This window comes from Ranitomeya variabilis, chromosome 5 (assembly GCF_051348905.1).
Source record: "Ranitomeya variabilis isolate aRanVar5 chromosome 5, aRanVar5.hap1, whole genome shotgun sequence".
Classification (NCBI taxonomy): domain Eukaryota; kingdom Metazoa; phylum Chordata; class Amphibia; order Anura; family Dendrobatidae; genus Ranitomeya; species Ranitomeya variabilis.
This window is the reverse complement of record NC_135236.1, coordinates 108,975,347-108,998,750: the sequence shown is the minus strand read 5'-3', so window position 1 is coordinate 108,998,750 and position 23,404 is coordinate 108,975,347. Positions and strand designations below refer to the sequence as shown.

The following is a 23,404-nucleotide window of genomic DNA, read 5'->3' as shown; positions in this document are numbered from 1 at the left end:
GCGAAATCTGTCCGTCACTGTCCGGAGAGGTAATAAACTGCTATAATCGGTGTGAATAAAGAATCGCGTGTACAAGTGTGATTAGGACGCATTGTACAATATATACATTCTCAGGCTAAACAGGGTTTTCTAAATGACCAACACTATAAAACTATTATAACGCACAGTGAATGCCGAAAATAAAAACCATGCCAGAAACGCCTTAGGCTCCCCTCGTAAGAAAATAAAACAGATCAGCTGTACGTCTCTCAAAATAGTATCAATAAAAATCACCTCTAGCTGTGCAAAAAAGAAAACACTCCCACTGCTTCGTAGTCTGAGAAATGGAAAAATTATGACTCAAGCTATAGAACAATTCCCCCCCCCCCCCAAAAAAAAAAAAGTTTTTAAGATGATATCTATTACTATATGGTGGCCCGATCCTAACGCATCGGGTATTCTAGAATATGCATGTCCACGTAGTATATTGCCCAGCCACGTAGTATATTGCCCAGCCACATAGTATATTGCCCAGCCACGTAGTATATTGCCCAGCCACGTAGTATATTGCCCAGTCACGTAGTATATTGCCCAGCCACATAGTATATTGCCCAGCCACGTAGTATATTGCCCAGCCACGTAGTATATTGCCCAGCCACGTAGTATATTGCCCAGCCACGTAGTATTGCATATATTGCACAGTGACGGAGTATACAACACAGAGCCACGTAGGATACAGACTTAAAATAAAAAATAAACATATACTCACCTTCCGAAGGCCCCTTGTAGTCCTGGCCCTGTGTGCGGTGCACGCGGCAGCTTCCGGTCCCAGGGTTGGTATGAGCGCAGGACCTGTGATGACGTCACGGTCACATGACCGTGACATCATGGCAGGTCCTTCTCGCATACCATCCTTGCCACCGGAACCTGCCGCTTGCATGGAGCGGTCACCGGAGCGTCGCGAGGAGCGGGAAAGGTGGCGGATGGTGAGTATAGCAGGTTTTTTTAAATTATTTTTAACATGACACATTTTTACTATTGATGCTGCATAGGCAGCATCAATAGTAAATAGTTGGGGACACACAGGGTTAATAGCGGTAACGGAGTGTGTTACACCGCGGCCCGTTACCGCTGCCATTAACCCTGTGTGAGCGGTGACTGGAGGGGATTATGGAGCGGGCGCCGGGCACTGACTGCAGGGGAGTAGGGGAGGGTCTAATCGGACTGTGCCCGTCGCTGATTGGTCGCGGCAGCCATGACAGGCAGCTTCCGAGACCAATCAGCGATGCGGGATTTCCGTTACGGAAGTTGAGGACAGAAAGACGGAAGTACCCCTTAGACAATTATATATATATATAGATTGGGGAAAATATGGGTATCGCAGTAATATAATATCCGTTTTCAGAACAAATCAATTATACTGCACTGTCAATTCTATAAAAATACAATAAAACATAAAAATACCTTTTGGTTCTGGGAATTTACCCCAAAATAAGTGGTGGTGTCTTTTTTTTGTTTCCCTTTGTTTTAAAATGTAAACAACTTATAACTTTATCTCCATATTAGGACCTATACAATAGTTAAAGGGGTTGCCACTTTTCCTTATTTTTTGAAAACTTTTCCTGATATGCACTTTTGTTTAAAAAAAAAAATATACAGTGGGGCAAAAAAGTATTTAGTCAGTCAGCAATAGTGCAAGTTCCACCACTTAAAAAGATGAGAGGCGTCTGTAATTTACATCATAGGTAGACCTCAACTATGGGAGACAAACTGAGAAAAAAAAATCCAGAAAATCACATTGTCTGTTTTTTTATCATTTTATTTGCATTTTATGGTGGAAAATAAGTATTTGGTCAGAAACAAAATGTCATCTCAATACTTTGTAATATATCCTTTGTTGGCAATGACAGAGGTCAAACGTTTTCTGTAAGTCTTCACAAGGTTGCCACACACTGTTGTTGGTATGTTGGCCCATTCCTCCATGCAGATCTCCTCTAGAGCAGTGATGTTTTTGGCTTTTCGCTTGGCAACACGGACTTTCAACTCCCTCAAAAGGTTTTCTATAGGGTTGAGATCTGGAGACTGGCTAGGCCACTCCAGGACCTTGAAATGCTTCTTACGAAGCCACTCCTTCGTTGCCCTGGCGGTGTGCTTTGGATCATTGTCATGTTGAAAGACCCAGCCACGTTTCATCTTCAATGCCCTTGCTGATGGAAGGAGGTTTGCACTCAAAATCTCACGATACATGGTCCCATTCATTCTTTCATGTACCCGGATCAGTCGTCCTGGCCCCTTTGCAGAGAAACAGCCCCAAAGCATGATGTTTCCACCACCATGCTTTACAGTAGGTATGGTGTTTGATGGATGCAACTCAGTATTCTTTTTCCTCCAAACACGACAAGTTGTGTTTCTACCAAACAGTTCCAGTTTGGTTTCATCAGACCATAGGACATTCTCCCAAAACTCCTCTGGATCATCCAAATGCTCTCTAGCAAACTTCAGACGGGCCCGGACATGTACTGGCTTAAGCAGTGGGACACGTCTGGCACTGCAGGATCTGAGTCCATGGTGGCGTAGTGTGTTACTTATGGTAGGCCTTGTTACATTGGTCCCAGCTCTCTGCAGTTCATTCACTAGGTCCCCCCGCGTGGTTCTGGGATTTTTGCTCACCGTTCTTGTGATCATTCTGACCCCACAGGGTGGGATTTTGCGTGGAGCCCCAGATCGAGGGAGATTATCAGTGGTCTTGAATGTCTTCCATTTTCTAATTATTGCTCCCACTGTTGATTTCTTCACTCCAAGCTGGTTGGCTATTGCAGATTCAGTCTTCCCAGCCTGGTGCAGGGCTACAATTTTGTTTCTGGTGTCCTTTGACAGCTCTTTGGTCTTCACCATAGTGGAGTTTGGAGTCAGACTGTTTCAGGGTGTGCACAGGTGTCTTTTTATACTGATAACAAGTTTAAACAGGTGCCATTACTACAGGTAATGAGTGGAGGAAAGAGGAGACTCTTAAAGAAGAAGTTACAGGTCTGTGAGAGCCAGAAATCTTGATTGTTTGTTTCTGACCAAATACTTATTTTCCACCATAATATGCAAATAAAATGATAAAAAAACAGACAATGTGATTTTCTGGATTTTTTTTTTCTCAGTTTGTCTCCCATAGTTGAGGTCTACCTATGATGTAAATTACAGACGCCTCTCCTCTTTTTAAGTGGTGGAACTTGCACTATTGCTGACTGACTAAAGACTTTTTTGCCCCACTGTATGTATGTATGTATGTATGTATGTATATGTGTGTGTGTGTGTGTGTATATGTAAATATTGTATTATTTACCTGCCCTCCCCAGGTCCAGTGCAGTCTCTGTTGTTTTTGCTGCATCAATAACGGCACATTGACTGCTGCGTTGTCAATCCCTGGGTTCAGTGACTCTGCCCATGTATATGGCACAGGTCGTTGAGATCGGTGATTGTCTGCAGCGGTGTTGGCATGCCAGGCAGTGTAATTCTGCCTTGTTAAGGAGGATATTATGTACTGGTGCGGAGAGCTGTGTGCGTCTTGGTTCCTATCTGCATCCCTCTGCCCGTGTGAGACTGACACCAGTTCTTATGCATATATATATTATAGCTCATAAATGTGACTTTGTTTTTACAGAAAAACTTGTTGGTGTTCATTGTACTCATGGGCTGAACAGGACGGGATACTTAGTTTGCAGGTGAGTGGTTCACTTACTGCGTCTACTCTTGTGCTCATCGGGAGATTGCGGTATCCCATAGGCCAAGGTCACATTGCATTTTGCCTGCACGTTCTTGACTCCATTTATACCCGAAAAATATTTCCACACATGCTCCCAACAGGGCCATAGACATTTAAAGAGGTGCTCCGAAGTCCAAATTTTCATCCTATATCGTTATTTATTTAGTGCCATAATCTAAATTAATATCTAATATACCTGAATTATAAATTCACTAACTGCTTTTATTTTTATACTCCCTTTTTGATGACGCTTCGTTTAAGTATCTCAGTGCAGACGCCACAGTCACTGCTGTAGCCTCAGCACCCTCCCTGATCCGAGGCGTCATCAGTGAATGGGCTAGTCCCTGCGCAATGTGCATAATGACAGCGCGCTGTCTAGTACTGGCTCAGATCAGCAGGACAGCTTGTCAGAATGCCGGGGTGCAGAGACCAGTACTGCCCTGCCGGCGACCTCACTGATCTCTGCCCGTGCTGTCATCATGCACCGTGCGCAGGGACTAGCCCAGGCCGTGAAACAATCATTACTGATGACACTTTGTTTCATTATCCACAGCATGAGATTATGGCATCAAATAGATGAAGATTTATGATGAAAATGAATTTACACTTTGGACCATCCCTTTTTAATTAATCCAAAATATGAGCAGTGGTGGTCTAGTTCTGTACACTGATCTTGGGGATCCCGGTAATTATTGATGAGTTGGGGTCCTGGGTGTCACTCATTGATCTGACTGCTCACCTCTCAAAAAAAGGATATCCTTGTCCTGTTCGTCGACAGGAGTGTATGAATGTTAGGGAATGTTCACACCACTGATTTCTCCAAATACATGAAAAATGGACCAATGACCTTGACCAGTTTTTCTTGTACGTGGCGATAGAAGAAAGGGTTTCTCTACCTTGTCCTTTGTCAGCCTGTGAAAATGGAACTACACTGAGATGTCATCTAAGTGCGGCCCTTTATTTTTTATTATTTTTCTGCAAACCGCTTGATCTGAGGAAAAAATCGGACATGTGCACAGGCCCAAAGAATATCCTGGGTATGAGTGCTACCTGTGAAAATCACAGATGGCTCTCATACGAGAAAATCGGTGGTGGGCACGAGCCCTACTAGTGACCTGTGAGAAGTTTTGATGATCGTAGGTGCTGAGACTCTCACTAGTTGCTAGAATGAAGCTGGATTTGATGAGCGTTTTCTCCTGCGCTCTGTCCCGGAGACTACCTCTAGCACCTTCATTTTTGCATTGTGTAGATCGCAGGACACGGTCCCGGGTACTTGAAGCTTCAGATGTGTCCCTGTACCCAGAACTCTTTGTAATTGCATATTGCACGATGTATTTTTCGTCATATGACGCCGTTGTGTCCTGGTCATTACTTTTGCCGTCTCTCTCTGTTCCTAGGTATTTGATTGACGTGCTCAGCATGGAGCCCTCTGAAGCCGTGGAAAGTAAGTCTAGCCTCACATGTGCGCACTTCCGTGAGCTTGTATGTTAGACGGTGAAAGGAAGATTATATGCCGGCTGTTTCTATGCAGCATTGTGCTCATCCTCAGGATAAATCTGCGGTGTAGCATAGTAGCACCATGTATTAGTTTTTAATAAATCTCCAAGCACCTGCTGCAGAGAATATCCACAGAATAAGATGGCCAGTGTTGTAGGTTTGCAATGCAAATGGTAATATCGGCGGCTGATTTGTGCCGTTGACACATTGCACCATTTCAGAGTATCCAGTGTGCACAAGCCCTTATAGTTGCTGCACTCGCCATCATCCCCTGATCATCGTACAGCTGGAGAGTACAGGATTGCAGAGGTTTCCCAGCTATTCTCCCCTTGCCGTCATCACTACTGACGAATCACGAACATCCTACTTCATCTTTTGCAGAATTTAACAACAGCCGTGGCCACAGCATAGAGAGAAGCAATTATCTAGAAGACCTTTTACATGGCAGCGCCAGAAGGTAGGGAACCACCCTGACCGTTCGGATATGTCCACACGACCTCTTTCACGATTCCGACCGAAAAGCCCTAAAAATAATGACCGTGTGCACAGCAACATCAGACGTGTTCTTTTCACTTGTGTAATGCACCCTGACTCTAAAACTCTTACCACAGCTACAATATTAGGTACAGTCACCAGTAAACAAACTTTTTATTAATTGGGAAAAGGTAGGTGAAAAAATAATTCCAAATTGCTTGATCCGCTCCCTCTCATCTCGGTTCTACTGATTGAATACAGGACTTGCATGATGCCCCCTTCCTGTGATTTGCAGGGGACACTATGTGGAGTCTGAAGGAGCATCGTCACCCAGGGAAGTGAATTTTGCCACCCTGGGGCCAGTAATAAGGAGTGGTCCTATTGTTGACTACCCTTTTTAACCCCTTCACCACCTTGGACGTTTGCTCCCCTTCTTCCCAGAGCCATAACTTTTTTTATTTTTCCATCAATATGGCCATGTGAGGGCTTGTTTTTTGCAGGACGAGTTGTACTTTTGAACGATGCCATTGGTTTTGCCATATAGTGTACTGGAAAAACAGAAAAAAATCAAAGTGTGGTGAAATTGCAAACAAAGTGCAATTCCACAGTTGTTTTTTGCTTTGCAATTTTACCATGTTCAATAAGGCTATGTGCACACGTTCAGGTTTTTTCGTGTGTTTTTTTTTTTTGCGTTTTTTCACGATAAAAACGCTATAAAAACTCATTAAAAACGCATACATTATGCATCCTATCATTTAGAATGCATTCTGCATGTTTTGTGCACATGGTGCATTTTTTTCCGCGAAAAAAAACGCATCGCGGTAAAAAAAAAGCAGCATGTTCATTAATTTTGCGGATTTTCCGCGTTTTTCCTGCAATTCTATGCATTTGGAAAAAAACGCACAAAAAACGCGTCAAACGCATGCGGTCTTCTGGCAGAAATGTCCGGTTTTTGTCAGGAAAATTTCTGCAAGAAATCCTGACGTGTGCACATACCCTTAATGCTAAAACTGACCTGTCGTTATGATTCTCCGGGTCATCCCGAGTTCGTAGATACCAAACATGTCTAGGTTTTTGTTTTTTGGGGGTTTTTTTTATTTAAGTGGTGGAAAAAAAATCCAGTTTCTTTAAAAAAAAAAATAAAAATAAAGTTGCCATTTTCCGAGACCCATAAGCATCTTCATTTCTCAGGATCTGGGGTTGGACGATGGCTTATTTTTTGCATACTCAGCTGACATTTTTATGTATACCATTTTGGTGAGATGTGATCTTTTGATTGCCCGTTTGTTGCATTGTAATGTTGCTTTCTTGTTTATTTTACTTGCTTCAACAGCAGCCCTGCTCTATGTAGCAGAAATGCTCACTTGCTATGAGCGCTGACCGCTGGATGGCACTCGGCAATCCGTCAATGACAACCACAGGGTCTGCTGCAGACCCCGGGTTGTCATGTCAACCCATCGGCGACCCGTGGTCATGTGACTCAAGTGCCGATGGGTGGGATTAGTGACACCCTTCCGGCGCGAGCATGTTAAATGGTGCTGTCAGAGATTGACAGCAGCATTTAACATGTTAACGGCCGTGGGTGGATCGCGACTCCACCTCCGGCTGTTAGGTGCACATGACAGCTGTTCAAATCAACTGACGTGCCAGAGAAGTTGCGGGCTCAACGCCGGAGCCCACAGCAAACGGGGGGAGCCCGCCTTAGACATAACTATACAGTCATGGCCAAAAGTATTCACACCCCTGCAATTCTGTCAGATAATACTCAGTTTCTTCCTGAAAATGATTACAAACACAAATTCTTTGGTATTATTATCTTCATTTAATTTGTCTTAAATGAAAAAACACAAAAGAGAATGAAGCAAAAACAAAACATTGATCATTTCACACAAAACTCCAAAAATGGGCCAGACAAAAGTATTGGCACCCTCAGCCTAATACTTGGTTGCACAACCTTTAGCCAAAATAACTGCGACCAACCGCTTCCGGTAACCATCAATGAGTTTCTTACAATGCTCTGCTGGAATTTTAGGCCATTCTTCTTTGGCAAACTGCTCCAGGTCCCTGATATTTGAAGGGTGCCTTCTCCAAACTGCCATTTTTAGATCTCTCCACAGGTGTTCTATGGGATTCAGGTCTGGACTCATTGCTGGCACCTTAGAAGTCTCCAGTGCTTTCTCTCAAACCATTTTCTAGTGCTTTTTGAAGTGTGTTTTGGGTCATTGTCCAGCTGGAAGACCCATGACCTCTGAGGGAGACCCAGCTTTCTCACACTGGGCCCTACATTATGCTGCAAAATTTGTTGGTAGTCTTCAGAGGCAGCAAAGCAACCCCAAAACATCAGGGATCCTCCGCCATGTTTGACTGTAGGGACCGTGTTCTTTTCTTTGAATGCCTCTTTTTTTCTCCTGTAAACTCTATGTTGATGCCTTTGCCCAAAAAGCTCAACTTTTGTTTCATCTGACCAGAGAACATTCTTCCAAAACGTTTTAGGCTTTTTCAGGTAAGTTTTGTCAAACTCCAGCCTGGCTTTTTTATGTCTCGGGGTAAGAAGTGGGGTCTTCCTGGGTCTCCTACATTACAGTCCCTTTTCATTCAGACGCTGACGGATAGTACGGGTTGACACTGTTGTACCCTCGGACTGCAGGGCAGTTTGAACTTGTTTGGATGTTAGTTGAGGTTCTTTATCCAACATCCGCACAATCTTGTGTTGAAATCTCTTGTCAATTTTTCTTTTCCATCTACATTGTATTGGTACATGTACATTGTACATGGTATTGGACGTGGTATATCTCGATTTTTCCAAAGCGTTTGATACCGTGCCGCACAAGAGGTTGGTACACAAAATGAGAATGCTTGGTCTGGGGGAAAATGTGTGTAAATGGGTTAGTAACTGGCTTAGTGATAGAAAGCAGAGGGTGGTTATAAATGGTATATTCTCTAACTGGGTCGCTGTGACCAGTGGGGTACCGCAGGGGTCGGTATTGGGACCTGTTCTCTTCAACATATTCATTAATGATCTGGTTGAAGGTTTACACAGTAAAATATTGATATTTGCAGATGATACAAAACTATGTAAAGCAGTTAATACAAGAGAAGATAGTATTCTGCTACAGATGGATCTGGATAAGTTGGAAACTTGGGCTGAAAGGTGGCAGATGAGGTTTAACAATGATAAATGTAAGGTTATACACATGGGAAGAAGGAATCAATATCACCATTACACACTGAACGGGAAACCACTGGGTAAATCTGACAGGGAGAAGGACTTGGGGATCCTAGTTAATGATAAACTTACCTGGAGCAGCCAGTGCCAGGCAGCAGCTGCCAAGGCAAACAGGATCATGGGGTGCATTAAAAGAGGTCTGGATACACATGATGAGAGCATTATACTGCTTCTGTACAAATCCCTAGTTAGACCGCACATGGAGTACTGTGTCCAGTTTTGGGCACCGGTGCTCAGGAAGGATATAATGGAACTAGAGAGAGTACAAAGGAGGGCAACAAAGTTAATAAAGGGGATGGGAGAACTACAATACCCAGATAGATTAGTGAAATTAGGATTATTTAGTCTAGAAAAAAGACGACTGAGGGGCGATCTAATAACCATGTATAAGTATATAAGGGGACAATACAAATATCTCGCTGAGGATCTGTTTATACCAAGGAAGGTGACGGGCACAAGGGGGCATTCTTTGCGTCTGGAGGAGAGAAGGTTTTTCCACCAACATAGAAGAGGATTCTTTACTGTTAGGGCAGTGAAAATGTGTAATTTCTTGCCTGAGGAGGTGGTGATGGCGAACTCAGTCGAGGGGTTCAAGAGAGGCCTGGATGTCTTCCTGGAGCAGAACAATATTGTATCATGCAATTATTAGGTTCTGTAGAAGGACGTAGATCTGGGGATTTATTATGATGGAATATAGGCTGAACTGGATGGACAAATGTCTTTTTTCGGCCTTACTAACTATGTTACTATGTTACATCTAGGGAGGTTAGCCACAGTGCCATGGGCTTTAAACTTCTTGATGACACTGCGCACGGTAGACACAGGAACATTCAGGTCTTTGGAGATGAACTTGTAGCCCTGAGATTGCTCATGCTTCCTCACAATTTGGTTTCTCAAGTTCTCAGACAGTTCTTTGGTCTTCTTTCTTTTCTCCATGCTCAATGTGGTACACACAAGGGCACAGGACAGAGGTTGAGTCAACTTTAATCCATGTCAACTGGCTGCAAGTGTGATTTATTTATTGCCAACACCTATTAGGTGCCACAGGTAAGTGACAGGTGCTGTTAATTACACAAATTAGAGAAGCATCACATGATTTTTCGACCAGTGCCAATACTTTTGTCCACCCCCTTTTTTATGTTTGGTGTGGAATTATATCCAATTTGGCTTTAGGACAATTCTTTTTGTGTTTTTTCATTTAAGACAAATTAAATGAAGATAATAATAACAAAGAATTTGTGTTTGTAATCATTTTCAGGAAGAAACTGAGTATTATCTGACAGAATTGCAGGGGTGTGAATACTTTTGGCCATGACTGTATATGTATAAGGTGGGAAAGGAATCCCAGAGCCTTGGTTTCACATGATCTCAGGCTGCAAAAATTCAAGGACCTAAGCTCAGTATAAGCTAACTAAATTTATATGCACTATGGCAGTGGCACTGTTACTCCTCTAAAGGGACTGTCCGCACATGACTGTCAAACCAAGCACCAGCACCTTCCCATCTACTTGTTTTTCATCTCTGTCAGCCTTTTCTGACTCTATAAAACAAGCTGTCAATCAAAAAAGAGGGGGTGCGGGCTCTAGGTGGGAAGGTGTACACTAATGATTGGCCACGCCATGATGCACCGAGCTCCTGGGCTTGGTTTGAACAGTCATTCTGTGCTGACAGTCCATTTAACATCTCCAGCTGCACAAACACTGGAAATTTTGGCAGCTAATTCTGACCCATTTATGGCCTCAGTGTCCTGATTTAGAATCTCCCGCCCCTCAAAGAATAGTTACTGATGGCCTGAATAGCCTCCTGTGACATTTGCCCTTCTAGGTGCATGATCCATTTAATGAATAATTTCTAGTGATAAGTGAGAATAACAAATTATTATTGCTCACTCACTCAAATTCCTTGTCTGTGACTTGATCTGGAGATGGTAATCTGCCTGATTTGTCACATCGGGATATCTGGTCTTGTGATTGATACGTTCTTGGCACTCGGACTTCTAATAGACTTTGTCTCACCAGCTGAATAGTTGATAAAGCATTATAGGTCGGCAAAACCCACCAATTTTGGCAGCCAACTAATGTGAGTAGATGTCTTGACTTTACTCGGGTGGCAGATGTCAGGAGAAGGATCGGGCAGTTGGATTTCAGCAGGCCCAATCCTTTTTGGTGCCAGGTGTCTGGCTGGGGTTTACTTGCTCTCACAATCGTGTACTAGGTCGGCAGGTGTCTGGATATGGCCGGCTTACAGCTCTTGTGACGGACGCACGGCTATGACAACCCCTTGGTCTGAGCTTCTAGTAGAGGATTTGTGGTTACTTTTCCCATCTCGTAGCCATAGGGGATGCCACCACGTTGTGAGCAGTGTGGGCCTGACCTTTAGGGCTGGTGAATATGAAGGGTCTGTCTTGCTAGTGTAACCCTGTATCCCCTTCCAATTCTGTAATTCCCTCACATTGGCGGCCCTGGACTCTGGGCCCAACCGATCATAAAGGCATGACCTAGGGATAACTACTGACTTCAGGGGCTGCGCAGGTGTAGTGCGCTTGTCGGGTCACTACTGTATTGCTAGAGCTGCTTCAATTAATTAATTTATTTTATTTATTTCCCTTAATTGTAAAGCAGTGCTACATTAGATGACTATGAAGCCCCGAATCAGAAAAACTGGTCAAGAAATAATGCAAAACAGCACCCCAGGAGTCCTGGGTAAGTACTTGATTTAGTATTTGTAGTAACTAATGCACTCCTTTTAAAAGTATGTGAACCCCACTTCCGTAGGTGCTTGGTGACATTCTTGCCTGACTGTTTGGCTGACGGTCTGATGTGTGGGCGCTGAGTGACTGATATCAGACTGCCATGAGATAAGCTGTCAGTCGGTGGCGCTCTCATAGACAACACAGGCGTGCTCATCCCAGCAAACACTCCTGTGTTTGATAAAATCACCTGAGATGGCTGTCGGCCAAACGATCTCCCAAAGCCTCATTCGTCTGATGGCCGTCCTTTACACGTATCCACCATCACAGAGGACACTGGACATGGGCACCGTGCTTAGGACTTTATGCCTCATTATGAAATGGAGTCATTGACCTAATGGGTTGTAACATATGAAACGCCGTCCAGGGAGAGTTGCCATTATCTAAAGGAAATGTTCATGATCGGACCTCCTCTTAAAGGCTCCGAGCACAGTGTATTTCTTCTAAATACATATGGTTCAAAGGCCAGTGTAGCTTATGGCATCTTAGCCTTGGGGAAATACAGCTAGGGGTAGCTATTAATCTCGCAGGAATAGATCATCATGGTCACATGTAAAGAGTACAAAACCAAGTGATTTAACTACATTACGGGTATTGTCCCCTTCAGAACATTGTGGGATATAGCAGAGTGCTACTTCCCCTCTGTGTCCAGCGCTGGCTCTCTACTGCTGCCACACTCTCTTGTTTGTCACCAGCACTGCAGACAATCGGTGGCTCTGTTTGTTTAGATGACAGGAGCCTCTGAGCCGGCTGATTGGCTGCAGCCAAACATAACCAGGCAGCATTGGAGCAGAGCACTCCAAAACAGAACATGAGGACACTGCTCTAACCAGAGATTCTGGGGGGCTGTCTGAAGCTGGAGTGGGCTATATGGACACTTTATCTTTTGTAGTAATTTCCAATAATCAAAAAACATTTTTTGACATTTTGAATGCGCCCCTAGCGCTAGTGCAAAAAGTAGCGCTCCAATTGGGGTAGAGGTGCAAGTACAAGGGCCGGTTCTGCTCATAGCAAGCAGTGATCTGACTAGATACAAATCATTCAACTCTGGACATAATACACCAGTCTTTTCTCATACAGCTTCCGGTCTGTTGGCCATTAATTATCAATCGGCCAAAGACTACTGTATTGCTTGTTTTGTGGTGATCGGGAGCGTGCTTTCCTATGCCACCAATTGGGAATGAGTGCTCTTTTGGAGGCCCCTCAGTCAGTTATCTACCCAGGTGAACAGGCCTTTAGTCAGAACAATTCAGGACATGCAACTGTCCGGTAACGTTCACAATGCGCGGGGCAGGCGCTGGAGGTGCGGGGCAGGGGCTGGAGGTGCGGGGCAGGCGGTGACGATACTGTGTACGTTCCTTTAGGTCTCCACACACCAGGCCAGGAGTCAGGACACACATTAGGACTACAATCATTAATCAGTCAGGACTTTCCTGCTAATGTTGTCCAAGGCTCAGTTCTCATTATCGTCCTAATAAAGACCCCCTATTTCTGGATCTAAGGGGTTTGGATGAAAAGGAGACCACCATAAATGCTAGCATCTAGACCACCTGTGGTGGTGACTCCTTATGAATAGTTGCTACTATTAGAGAAGGTGTTACAGATGTCAGCACCTACTAGCCGCATTATGTATCAGTGAGCCAACTGCCTTGTGGCTGAGGGCTAGTTCTCCGGGGCACTCGGGTAACCTGCAGCAGTGCAATTTTGACTCTTTGAAGAGATACTTCAGTTTTTGCAAGTAAATATTTTTTTTTTTGTTTGTAGAATGTTTACAACTTTACTAAAACTTTATTTATTTTTTTTCTTCTTCAATTTCTCATGGCTTTTCCAAATTGTTGCTTTCCTGCATCCGATAGAATCCTTCATTGTTTACTTCTATATGAATGCCAGATAACCACATTATCCAAAGACTATACACTAAGTAGTGCAATACAATATCCTCAAAGGAAAAAGAGTAACCAGCTTCATATACTAGTAAAAAAATCAGAGAAGTTGGGAGTATTATGGTTAAAAAATGATTATTTTATTAATATCAGCATCTCCTATTAAAAATAAACACCACACATAACATGTAACAATAGGATGATGACTATAACCACCGGTGCCAGGCACCCCATCATAAAGTGCAAAAGGCAAAGATAGCTAGTCAGACCAAGTGGTGTCAAATAAACACATCTACAAAATGCTTACCAATAGATGGGGTGAACGGCACAGATGTGGATAGAACAAAGCCCCCAACGTATGTTTCGCTTTTTGATCTGGTAGCTTTCCCCTTCTTGTGTATATAAAAACCTGTCCAGGTCATGGGATGTGTCATTACCTGTGATGGGTCCTGTGTAGCTAAGTGATAGACCTCTGCCTGTTGGCACCACCTGTGTGTCCATCACATGGCCAGGACATATTGTGGAAATGGGAGGTTTCTATTGTATGACTGCAAGCAGAGGTCATGAAAGCTGAGCTGGTCCGGAAATACATTTTGCAGAAACTGGAATATTGCTTGAAAAGAAGAGCGGATTGAAAGATATGTATGTGCCTGGTCAAATGGTGCATGGGATAGGATTCTGTAAAAATGGCAATATAACGCATACCCTCAATTTGTCACCCTCCTGGAGCCAGTGCAGGCAGCTCTATGGATCCCGTACTGGTGCCAAAAGCAATGACTGCGCCACTCAACCCGCCACAGGATAGATGCGGCCTCTTGATGGGCTGCAGCGGTCTGGTAACTTGAAGCATGCATCCTAAGGAAAACATTCAATGACCAGTGGTACATGTCACCTGACCACTGCTGCCTATCACTAGCCACAGTCATGTGGCTGAATGGTGGCATCACTGCTTGCCCTGCCTATGGAGACCAGGAGGGTGACAGTCTGTATTACCTGGGGACTGGATTCTGCACAGCAAAATATATCAAACGCCTTTTGCTCAGACAACATCTTTAACTAATATCACAGATAAAGAAGTGGGAAGAATCTGGATTTCTTAATTGCACAAAATCTATTTAAAGGATTTTTCCATTTTTGTTCAGCCACACTCATGATGCTCCACGATGGGGTCCGAGGGTTCCTGGGTCGCAATATGCACATCCATCTTTACATCATGCGCCACTACAAATGATGGGACCACGTCGTGGGCTTCCACATTATGGTGTGAGATATCCTAGGTGAGTGTTTTCCCATGTCTCTGTCCCACTGTGGCAGTAAATAATATTTTGGGGTTTTCTCCTAATTGTTCGTTGTCGGCTTCCTGACACTGTTAGTATTGAGCAGACCGTGTTATGGGCATCGGTCAGTGAGCCGCTTACGTGTCCAGATGATGGTGCAGACTCCATTGCACTATACTTTAGGGGGTATTTTGTCTAGTAATGTCTCTGCTGGAATGACCTTTCTTTTTAACACTTTCTGCACAATGTATGAGGAACCCAAACGTTGCTATAACAAGCCTGTCTGTCCTTATGTTATTCTGCTGCAGTCATGGTCCCATGGTACCTCCACCTGGCTTTCCACATCCATATATGCCAGGTCCCAGACACAGTTTGCAAATGGAAGATGGCCCACCTCACCATTTTAGGTAAGGGAACATTTTTCATTTTCCCGTGTCCTTTATTTAGATTGAGTGGTGAACTCTGCTGACTCCGGCAGTCCCATAGAGAATGATTTGTGCCCTCTGCTGTCTCAGCAGTCCCATAGAGAATGATTGGTGCCCTCTGCTGTCTCCGGCAGTCCCATAGAGAGTGATTGATGCCCTCTGCTGTCTCCGGCAGTCCCATAGAGAGTGATTGATGCCCTCTGTTGTCTCCGGCAGTCACATAGAGAATGATTGGTGCCCTCTGCTGTTCCTGGAAGTCCCGTAGAGAATGATTGGTACCCTCTGCTGTCTCCGGCAGTCTCATAGAGAATGATTGGTGCCCTCCGCTGTCTCCAGCAGTCCCATAGAGAATGATTGGTGCCCTCTGCTGTCTCCAGCAGTCCCATAGAGAATGATTGGTGCCCTCTGCTATCTGTGGCAGTCACATAGAGAATGATTGGTGCCCTCTGCTGTCTGCGGTAGTCGCATAGAGAATGATTGGTGCCCTCTGCTGTTTCTGGAAGTCCCGTAGAGAATGATTGGTGCCCTCTGCTGTCTCCGGCAGTCTCATAGAGAATGACTGGTGCCCTCTGCTGTCTCCAGCAGTCCCATAGAGAATGATTGGTGCCCTCTGCTGTCTGTGGCAGTCCCATAGAGAATGATTGGTGCCCTCTGCTGTCTCAGCAGTCCCATAGAGAAGGATTGGTGCCCTCTGCTGTCTGCGGCAGTCCCATAGAGAATGATTGGTGCCCTCTGCTGTCTGTGGCAGTCCCATAGAGAGTGATTGGTGCCCTCTGTTGTCTCCGGCAGTCCCATAGAGAATGATTGGTGCCCTCTTCAGTTTCCTGCAGTCCCATAGAGAATGATTGGTGCCCTTTGCTGTCTCGGCAGTCACATAGAGAATGATTCGTGCCCTCTTCTGTCTCTGGCAGTCCCGTAGAGAATGATTGGTGCCCTCTGCTGTCTCCGGCAGTCCCATAGAGAATGATTGGTGCCCTCTGCTGTCTGCGGCAGTCCCATAGAGAATGATTGGTGCCCTCTGCTGTCTGCGGCAGTCCCATAGAGAATGATTGGTGCCCTCTTCAGTTTCCTGCAGTCCCATAGAGAATGATTGGTGCGCTTTGCTGTCTCGGCAGTCCCGTAGAGAATGATTGGTGCCCTCTTCTGTCTCCGGCAGTCCCACAGAGAATGATTGGAGCACTCTGCTGTCTCCGGCAGTCCCATAGAGAATGATTGGAGCACTCTGATGTCTCCGACAGTCCCATAGAGAATGATTGGAGCTGCAGTTCAGTGTGTGAATTGCCACTACAGTCAGTAAGGGTACAAAAATGCTTCTTTTTAGTGATTTATTATTATTATTTATTATTATAGTGCCATTTGTTCCATGGCGCTTTATATGTGAGGAGGGGTAGACATAATAAAAACAAGTACAATAATCTTGAACAATACAAGTCACAGCTGTTACAGGAGGAGTGAGGACCCTGTCCGAGAGGGCCCACAATCTACAAGGGATGGGTGAGAATACAGTAGGTGAGGGTAGGGCTGGTCGTGCAGCGGTTTGGTGGATCGGTGGATACTGCAGGCTGTAGGCTTGTCGGGAGAGGTAGGGCTTCAGGTTCTTTTTGAAGGTTTCCACGGTAGGCGAGAGTCTGATGTGTTGGGGTAGAGCGTCCCAGAGTAGAGGGCATGTGACTGTGGGAAGAGGAGATAAGAGGGGAGTGTAGAAGGAGATCTTGTGAGGATCGGAGGTTGCGTGCAGGAAAGTATCGGGACACGAGGTCACAGATGGTGGGAATCTTAGCAGATGGGCACTCACCAATGTAAAAGTTTTCTCCCGTACCGTGCATTAAAACCAAATGTCTGTGTTTTTCTCTACATTTCCGTAGATTGCGCTTTTGTTTTTCCTCCTTTTCTTGCAAGATCCATAACCGTTCCGTCACTATAGCCATGTGACTGCTTGTTTTTTGTGAAACTAGTTGTACTTTTGAATGACAACATTCTTTTTATCATGTGATGCGCTGGTAGGCAGGGAGAAGAAACTCCACGTGTGGGGAAAAAGTGCCGTTCTGAAACTCTGGGATTCTTTGTATTTACTGTAAAACGTTTATTGTTTTGGTGGGTGGGGAAAATAATTGGAAGGTTTTTTGTTTTTTTTTTAAAGTCTCGACTTTCTGAGGACTATATTTGCTGTGTGAATGCTTGTTCTTTGCGCCCTTAACCACTTTATGAGGTTTTGATCGTCTTGTTGCATTTTTGCGCTTTCTGCAGCGGCTGAAAAAAAAAAAAAAAAACATTTTGAATCTCTCTCGTTACATCTTTTACTGATTGGGTTAATTTAATATTTTGATTAAACTTTTACAAATGTGGTGATATGACATTTTTGTTTTTTAATGGGGGAGGAAAGTGGGGTGTTAAAACCTTTTCTTGTATTTTAGTCCCTTTAGGGGACTTGTGCCGGCTATAACAATAGTGCTGTGAATAGCAAGTCACGGTCTCCGGTACGAATGTCAGCCACGTTCTATGACGGACACAGGTGTTTTCAGTAGACCTCCAGATGTCATGGCAACCTGTCGGTGTCGCGGACGTGCCAATGGGTTGTTGATTGACAACGGTATTTGACAGGTTCCCAGCTGCGGCCGGAGCTCGGCTCCACGCTTGGCTGTGAAAGGCAGATGATGGCTGATCCCTGAGCCAGGATCAGAATCGGGGGCTGACATATGATGTAACTGTACGTCACATGTTAGGCGTTAAATAAAAAAATTGATACTTGCCCCATTGACCGGCATTGTCTTTGTTTATATCACGTGACCACCAGGGGGCACAGTACCTAGATCAGAGGAACAGTCAAGAAGTCTTCTTACTTTCTTTTTACTTTTCCACTGCTATGGAGAGAGTCGTCCAGCAGTGGAAAGTCCCTGTATATTTGTAACCACATTGCACGCAGATCTTTGGATGAGGTATTGATGATTGTTGTCATGTGTCCATTTCTCTTGCCCAGAGGTCCTATGAGACATCGGCACTATCAGCAGAGACCCTTCCCCCAACATGGAGCTTTCGAGACAGTGAATGGCGCGCCACCTCAAGACTGCAGACCAGACCCTCTTCCCCAGAGTGACCACAACCCTGGCCATAGTTTTTCAGCACATCCTCCCCATTCACAACAGAACCAGAGGTATCCAAGACCGGCCCAGAAAAGACATCCCAAGAAACACTGGCAATAACAAGTGCTGCTTTTATTTATCTACTTTAATTTTTTTTTGTTTGTTTTTAAAACTCTGGAATTGCTGAGATATTTTAAAAATGTAAATCTGAACTTGGGATAAGACTTCATTGGGTGTACAAAAGATTGCTAATATATTTGCTTTGTACTTTTGGGGTAAGATACTTGCCCATGCCATCTGACCTCATTTTATGTATTGTGAAAAGAACGGACTGCCACTATAGGGTCCCCACACACCTTTGCACTAATGTCAGCCCATATCGACGTGTTCGGCCAACAGTCTAAAGTGTATGGGGCCCCCCAAAGATGATTGTTGGGGAAGTGAAGAATCCAGCATGTTTGATTTCGGACTGTTGATCCTTTTTGTTTTCCCTGAGATAAACTACCAAAAGGGATGTCTAGTAGTGGCTCTCTCATGGCGAACACTGGAGTTCTCAGCCGAGCCAGCGCTCGTGTTATTGGGAGAGTCGGTTGAGATGGCCATCTGCCAACAACTGTGTAAAGGGGGTTGTAGATTCTCCAGTGGTTGCCGCGAGGGGAACCTTCCTTATGTAGACCAGGTGGTATCCATGTGTATAGGTCAATACGTCTTGTAAGTGCTGCATTTTAGGTATGTCGCTGTGTTTAAACACCATGCACACGTAGCTATCGGATCTTCTCATTCAGAACATGAGTGTCGTCTTCTACATGTCTGGAAGGAGATGTGATCGGGGAAAACAAGCTGCACGGCCTTAGTAACTAAGTTGTGGTCACCACTTGTAGCTAATGTAGAAAACCCATTTTTGAGTCGGTCCCTTTTATAAACTCAACCCCAGTCTGTCACGTTGAATATATCTGATCTGTAGGTAGTATGTCACAGAGCAAGGGGATCGGAGTAGATGTCTAGATTGTGGCAATTGTACGGTATTTAAATCCCTGCTCTATGTATTGGAGTCCAGTGGGTGGTCCTAATTACTGACTGACAGCCAGTCCTGTAAGACATTCAGAAAGGGGACAGCTGTCCGTCACTTTAGGAGCACCCACTAGACTCAAGCATAGCGCAGGGCTTTAAATCAGTACCAAACTACTACAATAATCTGCTCAGTTTCTCCTATGAACATGCGTGTAATCTGCATGAACCATGTCCGGTGTGGTGGGTTCCCATATGGTGGTCCTGCAGAGAAATTAACCACTTAATGGCAAGATTTATCCACAGGTAACAGCTGATTGCTAAAGGTTTCAGGACCATTTGTGATCAACTTCTTGACAACTGGCCCTTCTGTTTATGTAGGGACTGTGCAAACTTTGTTGTTGTTTTTTTTAAAGATCTCGGTCTTGGTTTAATTCAGCAGAGATGTCCATTTATACTCCACGATTGTGAATGAACTTTCCTAGGAACGCTCCTTTCACAATAATCTTTAAGTCCAAACAGGTTGTGTCTCATCCGAGTCAAATGATCATTTGGGCTCCTCAAAAATCCTAGTTGTAAGCAGCAGATCGTCCTGTAAACAGGACCTGTGCTGCTAAAAAGAAATAAATTGGCAGCCTCTGTCCACTCAACGATCTTGTACAGATTGTTCCATGCGGACCTGAAAAGTGGTGTTGACATTTGCTATTTTACGAGCAATTGGTAAACCCGTAACTGATCAGCTATCAAGTGCTGCCAGTCACTAGTCTAAATGGACCATTACTCGTTTTGCCTATGGTTTATAGCAGATCTACTTTGAGGTAAATGTCCACGCAATCTGACAGACGATATTTGTCTCCGAATAGGAACCGGTGTACATTACACCCTCCTCTGTCTTCTTGTGTTATACATGTACTGTGGATACATTTTAGTTTGTGTGCATATTCTTTTATTAATGGCAATTTCTCTTTTTTGTCATTGGATCTTGGACTATTTATGATTTTATTATATTTTACTTAAATGGGAGACTTTCATCTCGTAATATTTTGCCTGTCGTAATTTTTCTGTTTCATTTTCTGATGATAAAGTAAGAATTGTGGCTTTTGTGAGTTGAAAATGAGACAGTTTCAGCAGAAGTTTCTTATGGATTTTTTGTTAAACCTGATCATGGTGACATATGTGTTACTGAAAAATTCACGTGGCCTTACTCTCTCTCGGCCATTGTTCTGTACCAGTCAAGGTCCTGGAGTATTCCCACAATGCACATGTATGGTAGAGGAGTTGGACTTCACAGTGGGAGTGCGACTTCTTGGATCTTACAACTCCTGAGAAAGGAGCCGTGTCCTTAGAGGATGTTGTACAGTAAAGAACACTCAGACTGTGTGCACACGTAGCAGATTTTTTGCGTTTTTTTCGCGGTTTTTCGCTATAAAAACGCTATAAAACCGCAAAAAAAACGCTAACATTAAGCATCCTATGTAACAGAATGCAATCCGCATTTTTTGTGCACATGCTGCGTTGTTTTCCTGAGCGGAATCGCAATCCAGAAAAAAACGCAGCATGTTCATTAAAATTGCGGAATCGCGGCGATTCTGCACACATAGGAGTGCATTGAACTGCTTACTTCCCGCACGGGGCTGTGCACACCATGCGGGAAGTAAGCAGATCAAGTGCGGTTGGTACCCCGGGTGGAGGAGAGGAGACTCTCCTCCACGCACTGGGCACCATATAAGTGGTAAAAAAAAAAAGAATTAAAATAAAAAATAGCGATATACTCACCCTCTGGCGGCCCGACCTTCTCATCGGCTTCCGAGGTGTGTGTGAAGGACCTGCGATGACGTCGCGGTCACATGGCCGCGGGTCACGTGACCGCTACGTCAATGGAAGGTCCTGAACACACAGCATTAGGAACGGACGCCGCTGAGGTGAGTATAACCTTTTTTTTTTTTTCTTTTTTTTATTATTTTTAACATTCTATCTTTTACTATAGATGCTGCATAGGCTGCATCTATAGTAAAAAGTTGGTCACACTTGTCAAACACTATGTTTGACAAGTGTGACCAACCTGTCAAACAGTTTTCCAAGCGATGCTACAGATCGCTTGGAAAACGCTAGCATTCTGCAAGCTAATTATGCTTGCAAAACGCTAGTTTTCTGCGGGTATATGCATGCAAATTCTGCATGCGATATACCCGCGGCAGGAGGCGCAGAATTGCCGCGGAAATTTCCGCGGCAATTCTGCTACGTGTGAACTCAGCCTCAATTATAATTTGACAAAAACAGGACAGAACTGCTTTCCTTCTGTTCTAATTTATTAAAGTGTACTGACCCGCACCACTTTTTTCTAAGACTGTGGAGACCATGTAATCCTGTTCTTGGGGATTGAGTGTCTATCACTAATCAACCATTTTTTTTTTTCTTTAAAATGGCTAAACCTTCCTTCTGGCATGAGCAACTGCATATTTCTCTAGAATGAAAGAACGTTTACTGTTCATGACTTTTTATTTTTTAAACATTTGTAAATGTTGGGCCAATTTCATACATCTGACGTGCAGGGTAACTATGGAGCGCGATGATCAGACTGGTTGAAAGTTCACTCGCCCAAACCCGGCAGCCTTGTATGTCTGGTTTTCAGTTAGGATTAGAGATCAGCGAACCTGAACAGTTAGTGTCTGGTGCTAAACGCTGAACACTGATTTCTGGAAGTCCGTTGCCATGGTCGGAGTTCTCAGGGAAGCCAATTCCAGAGAGAGATGGTTTTAAATGGGGTTCCGCTACCCGAACAGGACGGGTACCAGAACCCAAACTTCCACAGGTCCGCTCATCTCTCGTTAGAATCTGGACTCCAATTATGAATTCTGTATATGTGATACCATACGTTGTTCTGTAAATTCCTTCATGCCACCGGAAATTAACCCCTTCATGACCTTGCCGTTTTTTGCAATTCTGACCAGTGTCCCTTTATGAGGTAATAACTCAGGAACGCTTCAACGGATCCTAGCGATTCTGAGATTGTTTTTTCGTGACATATTGGGCTTCATGTTAGTGGTAAATTTAGGTCGATAATTTCTGAGTTTATTTGTGAAAAAAACGGAAATTTGGCAAAAATTTTGAAAATTTTGCAATTTTCACATTTTGAATTTTTATTCTGTTAAACCAGAGAGTTATGTGACACAAAATAGTTAATAAATAACATTTCCCACATGTCTACTTTACATCAGCACAATTTTGGAAACAATTTTTTTTTTTGCTAGGAAGTTATAAGGGTTAAAATTTGACCAGTGATTTCTCATTTTTACAACAAAATTTACAAAACCATTTTTTTTAGGGACCACCTCACATTTGAAGTCAGTTTGAGGGTTCTATATTGCTGAAAATACCCAAAAGTGACACCATTCTAAAAACTGCACCCCTCAAGGTGCTCAAAACCACATTCAAGAAGTTTATTAACCCTTCAGGTGTTTCACAGCAGCAGAAGCAACATGGAAGTAAAAAATGAACATTTAACTTTTTAGTCACAAAAATGATATTTTAGCGAAATTTTTTTTATTTTCCCAAGGGTAAATTGAGAAACTGGACCACGGACGTTGTTGTCCAATTTGTCCTGAGTACGCTGATACCTCATATGTGGGGGTAAACCACTGTTTGGGCGCACGGCAGGGCTCGGAAGGGAAGGAGCGCCATTTGACTTTTTCAATTAAAAATTGGCTCCTATCTTTAGCGGACACCATGTCGCGTTTGGAGAGCCCCCGTGTGCCTAAACATTGGAGCTCCCCCACAAGTGACCCCATTTTGGAAACTAGACCCCCCAAGGAACTTCTCTAGAAGAATAGTGAGCACTTTAAACCCCCAGGTGCTTCACAAATTGATCCGTAAAAATGAAAAAGTACTTTTTTTTCACAAAAAAATTATTTTAGCCTCAATTTTTTCATTTTCACATGGGCAACAGGATAAAATGGATCCTAAATTTTGTTGGGCAATTTCTCCTGAGTACACCAATACCTCATATGTGGGGGTAAACCACTGTTTGGGTGCACGGCAAGGCTCGGAAGGGG

General features: G+C 43.9%; 1 protein-coding gene across 3 annotated transcripts in view; it reads left to right on the top strand.

The window, feature by feature from the left end:
- Positions 1-21,085, top strand: part of DUSP11 (dual specificity phosphatase 11) — a 31,683-nt gene extending 10,598 nt beyond the window's left edge. Inside the window, exons 5-11 of one of the 3 annotated variants that reach the window (XM_077263120.1) lie at positions 3,632-3,692; positions 5,131-5,177; positions 5,612-5,687; positions 11,549-11,632; positions 14,705-14,839; positions 15,148-15,246; positions 18,242-21,085. In XM_077263120.1, coding sequence (XP_077119235.1) covers positions 3,632-3,692; positions 5,131-5,177; positions 5,612-5,687; positions 11,549-11,632; positions 14,705-14,839; positions 15,148-15,246; positions 18,242-18,464 — 725 coding nt within the window. In that variant the 3' untranslated portion in view covers positions 18,465-21,085. The remainder of the gene's footprint in view (positions 1-3,631; positions 3,693-5,130; positions 5,178-5,611; positions 5,688-11,548; positions 11,633-14,704; positions 14,840-15,147; positions 15,247-18,241) is intronic. The other 2 variants (XM_077263121.1, XM_077263122.1) reach the window with 2 other exon arrangements.
- The last annotated feature ends 2,319 nt before the right edge of the window (positions 21,086-23,404 follow it).